Source organism: Schistocerca cancellata, chromosome 2, assembly GCF_023864275.1.
Source record: "Schistocerca cancellata isolate TAMUIC-IGC-003103 chromosome 2, iqSchCanc2.1, whole genome shotgun sequence".
In the NCBI taxonomy this organism is placed as follows: Eukaryota; Metazoa; Arthropoda; class Insecta; order Orthoptera; family Acrididae; genus Schistocerca; species Schistocerca cancellata.
This window is the reverse complement of record NC_064627.1, coordinates 590,324,502-590,338,819: the sequence shown is the minus strand read 5'-3', so window position 1 is coordinate 590,338,819 and position 14,318 is coordinate 590,324,502. Positions and strand designations below refer to the sequence as shown.

Below are 14,318 nucleotides of genomic sequence, written 5' to 3'. Positions count from 1 at the left end.
CTGCCCGTTCTCACGGCTCCGCCAGAATCCTTCCCCTACATTCCAAACTTAAACAGTTTTCTGCATACCTCGCTGGATTAGCAGTCCTGGATGAAAAGATACTGTGGAAAATTGGCTTAGCCAATGTCATGGGAATTCGTCCAGGACTGTTTGTCCTCTAAGTAATGCAGAGCTACTTGTGAAAAGTTTGGAAGGTAACAGGTAGATTATCGCAGAAGTAAGGCTGTGATGGTGGTTAGTGAGTTGGGCCTGAATGGTCGAGTAGATAGAGTATTTGCTTGAAAAGGCAAACGTTCCGAATTCGATTCCCGGTCCGGCACACAGTTTTAATCTGCCAGGAAGTTCCAAATTAGCATACACTCCGCTGCTGATAGAATATGCATTAAGAGGATTTATTTAGCGTGGTATGGAATCCTACTCCGGCAGGGATAGGAAGTCTGAAAGTTAGCAGGCTCGGTGGATATGTTTGTTACTGACATTTATTCCTCGTGACTACCATTGTGACTAAACCAAATGTTGTAACGATTGAAAATAATTTTGAGTGTTGTTGCTATGTAACGGCGCCAGTTGTTAGTCACCTGATAGCAGGGGTGCCAAGCAAACTGCATCAATTAGGGAGTGCAGCAGGCTGACAGCCACCTAAAGTTTAAGTGTCGCGAGAACCACCCTTATATTGCACTGCTCTTCCGCTCTCGACGTACTCAATACTCAAAGTAATTTTGGAAATAAAAAGGTTCGTAGTAAATAAGAAAGCGGATCTCCCATAACTAAAATGTAATTGAGAGGCGCACCTGTTAAATTTGTAATGGATTTCTATTGCAGTAGTACTTGGCACCTATTGTTGAATCCGAGAGCACACGGATGACAGAATATCAGGTTAACGTTTTGCTTTCCTCGCCATATGATGACACCTTCACCATTTATGTTCATATTATTCTTCACGATGAATCGGGCCCTAATACTTAAATTTTATGTACGTTAGCCACTTCTAGATCAATATGTCTATACTGGAAGCATGTAGAATTTGGATACCGGTTCACTCGGAGCAATCGCAAATAGTTAATTTTTCACTGCCTCTCACGTCTTTTAATAATGAAACTACAATTGCACACTCTCGCCTACACATTCAAACATGAAACAATGGATTGGGATTCTGCTATACACACTCGACCAATCAACTATCTTGCGTGTTGTACTTTTGCAGACATGTGGAAATCCACACCAGCGCCAAGCCATGCATGAAATATGAAATGTAAGAGACGAAATCGTTTTCTCAAGCTCTGTCCTCAATTACCTGCTTTAGATTGTTATTAAATATTTTCTTAACCTGAGGGACTAAGAATAATTGGGACTATTTTTGTCTCTATGACGATAACTCGCAATATCGCACCTCAAAGTCGTATGGGGATTCCCCTCAGAAGTATCAGTCCAGCGCGCTTTCTTGCAACCAAAAAGGTATTCCTACGCTGGATTTGTTCTAGAAGCTTTCAACTTCCCCACGCACTTGGCACTCCCTAATACTTCCGGTCACGTAACTCAGTGCGCCTGCCCGCTCTATGTGACTCAGAGCCTTCTACACAGATCGTTCTGACGTACGCGTACCAAATATCATCGGAGTACTTTCGTTCACATTTGTTTGGACAATAAAGTAAATAAAACAATTCATGTTGCCTTATGGGTGGCGTGAATTCTTTCAGTTTATTATGTGTGAAGCTCTTGAGCTGTTATTATTGTAAACACTATTCTTGAAAGTTTTTAAATGAAACTGAAAGTGAAAAATGGAGAGGGTACATTTACATGTACTACATAAAGTATTTGGTTGCTAGAAATGAAATGAACTCCTAGGATCAGTCGTAGATAAAGCAGGTTGCTGTCTTCGGTTTACAGATAGAAAACTTGAGAAATGCAATCAGTCTATAACAGACTATATACCCTAGAATTTTGCTAAAGTTTGTGGGTCCCCACACAAAAAAAGGACTAACAGGGATGCGGAACGTATACAGAGAAGAGTAGCACGAATGGTCACGGGTTGGTTTTACCTGTGGGAGTGTGTAAGAACTGGTCGACTCTTGAAGATAGATGGAAACTATCTCGAGAAAGTCTACATACAAAGTTTCAAGAACCGGCTGTAAATGATTACTCTATGAATATACAGCAACCCCTTACATATCGCTCCTCTAGGAATTGTGAGGAAAATACTAGATTAATTACAGCACTCTCAGAACCCCTTCGTGATTCTTACTACGCTCTACGCGTGAATGGAACCCCCAGAAGGCCAATGACTCACCACCTCAACTCCACGACGCCTGCCGACCGAGTCTTACATTTCACGAGCTCCAAGCCATTCCACGAAATTATTTTACCCTAGCTGAGAACTGAACGTTGCCTGGGTATGTATTCATATTTATTTTAATTCTGGTACTCAGTCTTCTTCCTCCCCCTCTCGCTATCAATTTCCTCGCGCCCCCGCCCCCCCCCTCCCTCTGGATTTCTCCCCCTTTTCTCTGTCTATCTCCTCCCCCTCTCTCTGTGCCCTACAATTATATAACTTTGTAAACAGATTCAGCATCGTTGTGGATACTTCTACCTTTTTTTCGACTATCATCATCAGAAGGAATAAATTCAAACTTCGTTGCAATTATTCACGCTTTCTGTGTTTACGACGTTACATCCCCTGAACTATGGGCCGTACAACGATGTAATTTTACACCTATATTCAGTGCTATATGTGAACACTTTCTGCAAAATATGCCGTGAATACAATTACTAGTAAAGAAGCCTGACGTGACATTTTTACTGCATGAACAGCGAAAATGTAGTAAGACTTCCTCTCCTTCATCTTCATGTGAGGGTGTTACAGCGAGAAAATTTTTTGTTTGAAATTATGCGTAAAGTTTGTTCAAAATCACTAAGTGTTCTCATTCTCAAATATCATATGAATAACATCTGAGTACTCGCTCGTCCTAGCCTATACTTCTTTTTCACCCCCTACCCTAGCCCCATTTTATAGGTACGTACGATGGTTCTTCGCACGCAGAGATTCTTTCCAGATAGTAATTGGTATGTGTACCAAGTTTGGGTGAAGTCGTTCCAGTAGTTTCGGACATGTAGGGCAGACATACATACGTACTTACATATATAAATTCATACATTCTTCTAATATTTGTGACTCTTTTCCCGCCAACCCATTTTGATGAAATATGGCCTATATGGTGCCTCTAGCTACGCTGAGAATACTAGCGAAGACCCCCCCCCCCCCCCCCCCCCATAAAAATCCGACTAGTAGTTCTGGAAATTATTGTGTTCAGACAGACAAAGTTTTGAATCTCGATCGTTTTTCAGTTATCAGATTTTGCTGCACTGAAGCCTGTACAATGCCCCAAGCTATGCTAAAGCTACCTGAGAAAACCCCATCAAAATTCATCTCTAGTTTTGGAGATTAGCGTTTTCAAAGACAGACAAGACGGTTGTACAGAACTTTTATTATGATAGATTTAGGTCTTTCAGCCAGTTAGAATCAGAGCCGGAATGTAGCCATTCTCATTGGCCATTCCCTTCTCCTCCTTACGATGGTTCTATAACGCGCTGCATTATGGCACGATTTAAACAACTTTTTGTGCAACTGAAGTTGGAAATACCAGCCGTCACGTGGAAATTACTCTCACTCGAAGCCAATTTTGTAGACTCCATCCACAAACCATTTAGAATGATTAGAAAAAAAGCAGCACAACAGCTTCTGGCTGAAGCATACAGGCATCGTCTGGAACTGAGATGTCAGAAGACGACGACGACGACGTGCCGCAGTTAATACACACATAAAAAGTTTCACATCACCTCGGTTCCGAGAGTTCCGGAACCTGTACAGAAAATTGGAATACACATCAACATAAACATCATTTCGGCCCTTCTTATTGCTCATGAAAACAACACATTGTATGTTGTACCACCATTCAGCGAGACCTTCAGAGGTGGTGGTCCAGATTGATATACATACCGGTACCTCTAATACCCAGTAGAACGTCCTCTTGCATTGATGCATACCTGTATCCGTCGTGGCATACAATCCACAAGTTCATCAAGGCACTGTTGGTCCAGATTGTTCTATTCCTCAAGACGGTTCGGTGTAGATCCCTCAGAGTGGTTTGTGGGTCACGTCGTCCATAAACAGCTCTTTTCAATCTATCCCAAGCATGTTCGATAGGGTTCATGTCCACCCTAGTCGAGCAATGTCGTTATCCTGAAGGAAGCACATTCACAAGATGTGCACGATGGGGGGCGCGAATTGTAGTCCACGAAGACGAATGCCTCGCCAATATGCTGCCGTATGGTTGCACTGTCTGTGGAAGGATGGTATTCACGTATCGTACAGCCGTTACGGCGTCTTCCACGACCACCAGTGGCGTACATCGGCACCACATAATGCCACCCCAAAACAGCAGGAAATCTCGACCTTGCTGCACTCGCTGGACAGCGTGTCTAAGGCGTTCAGACTGACCGGGATGCCTCCAAACACGTCTCCGACGATTGCCTGGTTGAAGGCATATGCGACACTCATCGGTGAAGAGAACGTGACGCCAATACTGACCGGTCCATTCGGCATGTTGCTGGGCCCATCTGTACCGTGCTGCATGTTGTCGTGGTTGCAAAGATAGAGCTCGCCATGGGAGTCGGGAGTGAAGTTGAGCATCAGGCAGCCTATTGTGCACAGTTTCAGTCTTAACACGACGTCCTGTGGCTGCACGAAAGGCATTATTCAACATGGTGGCGTTGCTGTCGTGTTTCTTCCGAGCCATAATCCGTAGTTAGCGGTCATCCACTGCAGTAGTAGCCCTTGGGCGGCCTGAGCGAGGCATGTCCTCGACAGTTCCTGTCTCCCTGTTTCTCCTCCATGTCTGAACAGCATAGCTTTGGTTCACTCCGTGACGCCTGGACACTTGACTTGTTGAGAGCCCTTCCTGGCACAAAGTAACAATGCGGACGCGATCGAGCCGCGGTATTGACCGTCTAGGCACGGTTGAACTACATACAACACGAGCCGTGTACCTCCTTCCTGGTGGAATGACTGGAACTGATCGTCAATCGGAACCCCTCCGTCTAATAGGCGCTGCTCATGGATGGTTGTTTACGTCTTTGGGCGGGTTTAGTGACACCTCTGAATAGTAAAAGGGACTGTGTCTGTGATACAATACCCACAGTCAACGTCTATCTTAAGGAGTTTTGTGAACCGGGGTGATGCAAAACTTTTTTTTGTGTGTATACATAAGGCTTCTCAGGTAACTGCTCCACTTGTACTAATGAAACGTTCTCTTCGTTGCGAGCAGAGAACGGGAAACCGCCTTTCCTATACAACGATGGCCTGCCGCTGCCCAGCAAGAAGTTCTCCACGGCGACGGGCAGCAGCGCCTTCTACGAGAAGCAGCAGCACCCGCTCGACGACCTGCAGAGGTGAGTACCCGCCAGCCACCGCTCACCCAGCGCTTCCGGCCTGTTTACGCACTGCAGTATCCGACGTGAAAATGTCGAGTCCTGTGGCCAGTGTTGACTAGTCGACCCGAGCCGTTCATTACTTCAGGCGGAACCAGAGAAACAAATCCATTACCATTAGTAAATAATAGGTGTTGTAAGTAGGCTGTTTAGGTTTTTATATTGATAACGCCACGTAGCGCTCTGTATGAAAATCACTGGCTGTGCTGTGTGCAGCCTTGGGCTGGTTTGCATTGTTGGAATTTGCTATTGTAGTATTGGGCAGTTGGATATGAACGGCACGTATTGTTGAGCAGTTGGAGGTGAGCCGTCAGCATTGGCGGATGTGGGGAGAGAAACGGGAGAATTCTGAGTGTGGTCGATCTGGAAGTGTGTCCATCAGAAAGAGCCAATTTGTAATACTGGATATCATGAACTGATATATATATATATATATATATATATATATATATATATATATATATATATATATATATATATATAATGACTTGCATTGTTTGTTCTCTATCAAAATCTTTCATTTGCTAACTATGCCCATCAGTAGTTAGTGCCTTCAGTAGTTAGAATCTTTTATTTAGCTAGTAGTATTGGCGCTCGTTGTATTGCAGTAGTTTGAGTAACGAAGATTTTTGTGAGGTAAGTGATTTATTAAAGGTATAGGTTATTGATAGTCAGGGCCATTCTTTTGTAGGGATTATTGAAAGTCAGGTTGCGTTGCGCTAAAAGAAATATTGTATGTCAGTTTACTGTTGATCAGAATAAGTAAAGAGAGAAATGTCAGAGTACGTTCAGTTTTTCTGAGCTGTTTGAAAATCAAATAACGTAAGAGGTTTACCAGCACAGTAATTCATAAATTTTTTTTAATGGGATGTTTCAGTGTGTGGCTGATATTCTTGAAGGTCGCTAAAGCAGTTGTTCGTACGATAACAAGATTCAGACGGACGACGTATTTCCGTGAATCATGTAGAGTTATAATTCCATTACTTCCATCAAAGACTAATACCTCCCCCTAGAGCGGCGAGTGTCGATCGTGGGGTAACCTGTTCGAACCCTGTTAGTGGAAGAAATTTTTCATTCATTGTATTTGGGTGTAAAAGGAATCAGAGGTGCGTAGAGCAAGTATCTGATCACCACACTTGCACTAAAAACAATAATTCAAATTAAAAAAAGGCCACAGATCACACGCGGTCTGGTTCACCATTGCCAGTGTCACCGGGATTCGCACGATTACTGCCCTGGGACCAACAAACACTTCGTGCTGACTGAGGCACTGAGTGATACCTGTGACGCCTAACGTATTGCTACCGGGGCAACGATCAAGTGATGATGCTCATGTCTGACAAGTGAAAGCAGTAATATTGATCAAAGTATGTGCGACCTGAGTAACTGTTTTATCAGAATATTAATTACGATTGTAGCTGTGTCGCTGGCGGGCGACGCCTGTGTTCGCTAAAACCTGTTGCATCGAGCTTCTTAAAGAAATGAGGCAATAATTAAAGAAACTCTTCTGGCTTGGCGGATGAACCTATGCCTTTGATTTTTCTCAGCAAACAATCTCATTCGACATTACTTCACGATTTCTTTCATTCGTATCGTCCTTCTAAGACATTCCTCTTTCTCGTGTGTGACTGCTTGGCTGCTCGGTCAAACAATTAAACCTGGTACTATGGAGAAGCCTTTCTCCGTGCTAGTTTACCTAGTTTCTGCAAAAGTAGAACATGTTGATGTAGGCTGATTTGGAAACCTTTCCTTGTGAGTTCAAAGAGCGACCAATGCAGATATCATTAGTAAACCTGTGTATATCACACAGTGTAGATTTTTCCTGTTACTAGGGAATACCGCTAAGAGGTCATATAATCGGCACCGTCAAATATCTCTAAATTAGGCGTAATTTTGACTTCCTGAAACCTGTCCCATTAGAATGTGCCTCATCCGCTTCAGTATGTCCTAGAGACGGTTCTAGAAGATGTTTGAACATATTCTACAACCTATCCTTGTTATTTCCATTATATTCATCTTTACTCAGAATATAAGCATAAGCTTTGAAAAACATTATGGTGCGTTGGATAGCTTAGGCACCTGCTCAGTTATTCAGTCAGTGGGTAATCATCGTATTGTATTTTAGATATGGGTAGTAAAATCAGATTTACGATATTTGTATTTAATGTCTTGAAACTAAATTCATTTGTGACGACGCCAACTTACTCCAGACATTCAACTGGAATGAACTGGCGCATTATTTTCTAATAACATAAATCAACCTTTAAAGTTCCATCTCAACTTCACTCAGTAAACAAGTTTTCTTGTGGTACAGTACTGTGCTTACCGACAACCCGTTCAGTGTACAGGTATACATAGCTTCCGCAGTGATTAGTTCCTGCATGTAGCTACTGTTTTCACATAGAGGTAACCGCTACTGTTCCACCGGCCCTTAACCTTTTTAAATAACTCTGTAATTACTTTCAAATAATTCCCGCAGTCATTTATTTCCCGACATTACTGTTTCTCTTGTATACTAACTACTTGGAGGGACATATTAAAAAGATACTGAAATATCTAGTAATATTGTTACTGCACAAACTAGGCACGCTCCATTCTTAGAGAACTTTTTCTTTGCTTACAGGAGCGGCAATCTTGAGAATTGTATCTTGAATATTTTACACATTAAATTTCAAAGTTCCCCATTGTACTGGTTAACAATTTTGGCCTGAACTTAAAAGGCCTTTAAGCTAATGAAAAATAGGGAAACAAAATAATATGCTCAAGATTCACCAACACTAAGCTTGAAAAGACTTGAATATGGAAGTTAATAGGAATATAAAAAAAGAGAGGAAGGTTTATCTGTTCAGCAAGAGTAATAGAAGGCAGATTTCAGACTACCTAACAGATCAAAACGAAAATTTCTGTTCCGACACTGACAATGTTGAGTGTTTATGGAAAAAGTTCAAGGCAATCGTAAAATGCGTTTTAGACAGGTACGTGCCGAGTAAAACTGTGAGGGACGGGAAAAACCCACCGTGGTACAACAACAAAGTTAGGAAACTACTGCGAAAGCAAAGAGAGCTTCACTCCAAGTTTAAACGCAGCCAAAACCTCTCAGACAAACAGAAGCTGAACGATGTCAAAGTTAGCGTTAAGGAGGGCTATGCGTGAAGCGTTCAGTGAATTCGAAAGTAAAATACTAGGTACCGACTTGACAGAAAATCCTAGGAAGTTCTGGTCTTACGTTAAATCGCTCATGTCGGCACCAATGATGTGTGTCGCTATGGATCGGAGGAAATCCTCTCTGGCTTCCGGCGGCTATCTGATTTGGTGAAGACTGCCAGTCTCGCTAGCGGGATGAAAGCAGAGCTCACCATCTGCAGCATCGTCGACAGGACTGACTGCGGACCTTTGGTACAGAGCCGAGTGGAGGGTCTGAATCAGAGGTTGAGACGGTTCTGCGACCATGTGGGCTGCAGATTCCTCGACTTGCGCCATAGGGTGGTGGGGTTTCGGGTTCCGCTGGATAGGTCAGGAGTCCACTACACGCAACAAGCGGCTACACGGGTAGCAGGGGTTGTGTGGCGTGGGCTGGGCGGTTTTTTAGGTTAGATGGCCTCGGGCAAGTGCAGAAAGGGCAACAGCCTCAACGGGTGCGGGGCAAAGTCAGGACATGCGGGGACCAAGCAGCAATCGGTATTGTAATTGTAAACTGTCGAAGCTGCGTTGGTAAAGTACCGGAACTTCAAGCGCTGATAGAAAGCACCGAAGCTGAAATCGTTATAGGTACAGAAAGCTGGCTGAAGCCAGAGATAAATTCTGCCGAAATTTTTACAAAGGCACAGACGGTGTTTAGAAAGGATAGATTGCATGCAACCGGTGGCGGAGTGTTCGTCGCTGTTAGTAGTAGTTTATCCTGTAGTGAAGTAGAAGTGGATAGTTCCTGTGAATTATTATGGGTGGAGGTTACACTCAACAACCGAGCAAGGTTAATAATTGGCTCCTTTTACCGACCCCCCGACTCAGCAGCATTAGTGGCAGAACAACTGAGAGAAAATTTGGAATACATTTCACATAAATTTTCTCAGCATGTTATGTTCTTAGGTGGAGATTTCAATTTACCAGATATAGACTGGGACACTCAGATGTTTAGGACGGGTGGTAGGGACAGAGCATCGAGTGACATTATACTGAGTGCACTATCCGAAAATTACCTCGAGCAATTAAACAGAGAACCGACTCGTGGAGATAACATCTTGGACCTACTGATAACAAACAGACCCGAACTTTTCGACTCTGTAAGTGCAGAACAGGGAATCAGTGATCATAAGGCCGTTGCAGCATCCCTGAATATGGAAGTTAATAGGAATATAAAAAAAGGGAGGAAGGTTTATCTGTTTAGCAAGAGTAATAGAAGGCAGATTTCAGACTACCTAACAGATCAAAACGAAAATTTCTGTTCCGACACTGACAATGTTGAGTGTTTATGGAAAAAGTTCAAGGCAACCGTTAAATGCGTTTTAGACAGGTACGTGCCGAGCAAAACTGTGAGGGACGGGAAAAACCCACCGTGGTACAACAACAAAGTTAGGAAACTACTGCGAAAGCAAAGAGAGCTTCACTCCAAGTTTAAACGCAGCCAAAACCTCTCAGACAAACAGAAGCTAAACGATGTCAAAGTTAGCGTAAGGAGGGCTATGCGTGAAGCGTTCAGTGAATTCGAAAGTAAAATACTAGGTACCGACTTGTCAGAAAATCCTAGGAAGTTCTGGTCTTACGTTAAATCAGTAAGTGGCTCGAAACATCATGTCCAGACACTCTGGGATGATGATGGCATTGAAACAGAGGATGACAAGCGTAAAGCTGAAATACTAAACACCTTTTTCCAAAGCTGTTTCACAGAGGAAGACCGCACTGCAGTTCCTTCTCTAAATCCTCGCACCAACGAAAAAATGGCTGACATTGAAATAAGTGTCCAAGGAATAGAAAAGCAACTGGAATCACTCAACAGAGGAAAGTCCACTGGACCTGACGGGATACCAATTCGATTCTACACAGAGTACGCGAAAGAACTTGCCCCCCTTCTAACAGCCGTGTACCGCAAGTCTCTAGAGGAACAGAAGGTTCCAAATGATTGGAAAAGAGCACAGGTAGTCCCAGTCTTCAAGAAGGGTCGTCGAGCAGATGCGCAAAACTATAGACCTATCTCTCTGACGTCGATCTGTTGTAGAATTTTAGAACATGTCTTTTGCTCGAGTATCATGTCGTTTTTGGAAACTCAGAATCTACTATGTAGGAATCAACATGGATTCCGGAAACAGCGATCGTGTGAAACCCAACTCGCGTTATTTGTTCACGAAACCCAGAAAATATTAGATACAGGCTCCCAGGTAGATGCCATTTTCCTTGACTTCCGGAAGGCGTTCGATACAGTTCCGCACTGTCGTCTGATAAACAAAGTAAGAGCCTACGGAATATCAGACCAGCTGTGTGGCTGGATTGAAGAGTTTTTAGCAAACAGAACACAGCATGTTGTTCTCAATGGAGAGACATCTACAGACGTTAAAGTAACCTCTGGCGTGCCACAGGGGAGTGTTATGGGACCATTGCTTTTCACAATATATATAAATGACCTAGTAGATAGTGTCGGAAGTTCCATGCGGCTTTTCGCGGATGATGCTGTAGTATACAGAGAAGTTGCAGCATTAGAAAATTGTAGCGAAATGCAGGAAGATCTGCAGCGGATAGGCACTTGGTGCAGGGAGTGGCAACTGACCCTTAACATAGACAAATGTAATGTATTGCGAATACATAGAAAGAAGGATCCTTTACTGTATGATTATATGATAGCGGAACAAACACTGGTAGCAGTTACTTCTGTAAAATATCTGGGAGTATGCGTGCGGAACGATTTGAAGTGGAATGATCATATAAAATTAATTGTTGGTAAGGCGGGTACCAGGTTGAGATTCATTGGGAGAGTCCTTAGAAAATGTAGTCCATCAACAAAGGAGGTGGCTTACAAAACACTCGTTCGACCTATACTTGAGTATTGCTCATCAGTGTGGGATCCGTACCAGATCGGGTTGACGGAGGAGATAGAGAAGATCCAAAGAAGAGCGGCGCGTTTCGTCACAGGGTTATTTGGTAACCGTGATAGCGTTACGGAGATGTTTAACAAACTCAAGTGGCAGACTCTGCAAGAGAGGCGCTCTGCATCGCGGTGTAGCTTGCTCGCCAGGTTTCGAGAGGGTGCGTTTCTCGATGAGGTATCGAATATATTGCTTCCCCCTACTTATACCTCCCGAGGAGATCACGAATGTAAAATTAGAGAGATTAGAGCGCGCACAGAGGCTTTCAGACAGTCGTTCTTCCCGCGAACCATACGCGACTGGAACAGGAAAGGGAGATAATGACAGTGGCACGTAAAGTGCCCTCCGCCACACACCGTTGGGTGGCTTGCGGAGTATAAATGTAGATGTAGATGTAAGTGGCTCGAAACATCATGTGCAGACACTCCGGGATGATGATGGCATTGAAACAGAGGATGACAAGCGTAAAGCTGAAATACTAAACACCTTTTTCCAAAGCTGTTTCACAGAGGAAGACCGCACTGCAGTTCCTTCTCTAAATCCTCGCACAAACGAAAAAATGGCTGACATCGAAATAAGTGTCCAAGGAAAAGAAAAGCAACTGGAATCACTCAACAGAGGAAAGTCCACTGAACCTGACGGGATACCAATTCGATTCTACACAGAATACACGAAAGAACTTGCCCCCCTTCTAACAGCCGTGTACCGCAAGTCTCTAGAGGAACAGAAGGTTCCAAATGATTGGAAAAGAGCACAGGTAGTCCCAGTCTTCAAGAAGGGTCGTCGAGCAGATGCGCAAAACTATAGACCTATATCTCTGACGTCGATCTGTTGTAGAATTTTAGAACATGTGTTTTGCTCGAGTATCATGTCGTTTTTGGAAACTCAGAATCTACTATGTAGGAATCAACATGGATTCCGGAAACAGCGATCGTGTGAGACCCAACTCGCTTTATTTGTTCATGAGACCCAGAAAATATTAGATACAGGCTCCCAGGTAGATGCTATTTTTCTTGACTTCCGGAAGGCGTTCGATACAGTTCCGCACTGTCGCCTGATAAACAAAGTAAGAGCCTACGGAATATCAGACCAGCTGTGTGGCTGGATTGAAGAGTTTTTAGCAGACAGAACACAGCATGTTGTTATCAACGGAGAGACGTCTACAGACATTAAAGTAACCTCTGGCGTGCCACAGGGGAGTGTTATGGGACCATTGCTTTTCACAATATATATAAATGACCTAGTATATAGTGTCGGAAGTTCCATGCCGCTTTTCGCGGATGATGCTGTAGTATACAGAGAAGTTGCAGCATTAGAAAATTGTAGCGAAATGCAGGAAGATCTGCAGCGGATAGGCACTTGGTGCAGGGAGTGGCAACTGACCCTTAACATAGACAAATGTAATGTATTGCGAATACATAGAAAGAAGGATCCTTTATTGTATGATTATATGATAGCGGAACAAACACTGGTAGCAGTTACTTCTGTAAAATATCTGGGAGTATGCGTGCGGAACGATTTGAAGTGGAATGATCATATAAAATTAATTGTTGGTAAGGCGGGTACCAGGTTGAGATTCATTGGGAGAGTCCTTAGAAAATGTAGTCCATCAACAAAGGAGGTGGCTTACAAAACACTCGTTCGACCTATACTTGAGTATTGCTCATCAGTGTGGGATCCGTACCAGATCGGGTTGACGGAGGAGATAGAGAAGATCCAAAGAAGAGCGGCGCGTTTCGTCACAGGGTTATTTGGTAACCGTGATAGCGTTACGGAGATGTTTAACAAACTCAAGTGGCGGACTCTGCAAGAGAGGCGCTCTGCATCGCGGTGTAGCTTGCTCGCCAGGTTTCGAGAGGGTGCGTTTCTGGATGAGGTATCGAATATATTGCTTCCCCCTACTTCTACCTCCCGAGGAGATCACGAATGTAAAATTAGAGAGATTAGAGCGCGCACAGAGGCTTTCAGACAGTCGTTCTTCCCGCGAACCATACGCGAGTGGAACAGGAAAGGGAGGTAATGACAGTGGCACGTAAAGTGCCCTCCGCCACACACCGTTGGGTGGCTTGCGGAGTAAAAATGTAGATATAAATGTAGATGTAGATGTAGAAATTTTGAGTCACTAAGTGAAAAAACGAAATAGTTTGCAAAGGTATTGAAACTGTTTGTTACAAAAGCGTTGAAAGTAAGCTGATGAACACACGGTAGCTACGTTCCACGGCGTCATCTTTATTGCTGTGTGATCAATGGTAGAATACAGTACATTATGAGAAGTAAAAAAGCATACTTTAAAGTGGTACAGTAATGCACATTCATCAACGCACGCTCATATCACAGACGAGGAAAAATTAAAACCATTTAATGCCATTAACTGACAGTCTGTTAAACCAGACGCAGATATTCTCGTCTAAACGACAAACACGTCATTAGTTTCATGCTTTTAATGCTGTATCAAGGACAAATGTAGCTATAGAAACACTTCCAGCTTTCAAGACTACGCCCCTGGTTCTCCTCTTGAAAAATATTTGGATATGTGTTTGTGTTCTCCGGAGATATACGTTGTGACCTAATTAATTAAACTAAAGTAATCAAACTAAAGTAATTAAACTAATTTATAACCAAGTTTATATGCCAACTGAAGACCTGAGTCGAAACAAGGCCCCGGAGTAGACAACATTCCATTAGAACTACTGACGGCCTTGGGAGAGCCAGTCCTGACAAAACTCTACCATCTGGTGAGCAAGATGTATGAGACAGGCA

At 43.4% G+C, this 14,318-nt stretch overlaps 1 protein-coding gene across 1 annotated transcript in view; it reads left to right on the top strand.

Moving 5' to 3' along the window:
- Window positions 1-14,318, top strand: part of LOC126156774 (sodium/hydrogen exchanger 9B2-like) — a 112,938-nt gene that overhangs the window by 33,890 nt on the left and 64,730 nt on the right. The window contains exon 2 of the mRNA XM_049916331.1: window positions 5,322-5,445. Coding sequence (XP_049772288.1) covers window positions 5,322-5,445 — 124 coding nt within the window. The remainder of the gene's footprint in view (window positions 1-5,321; window positions 5,446-14,318) is intronic.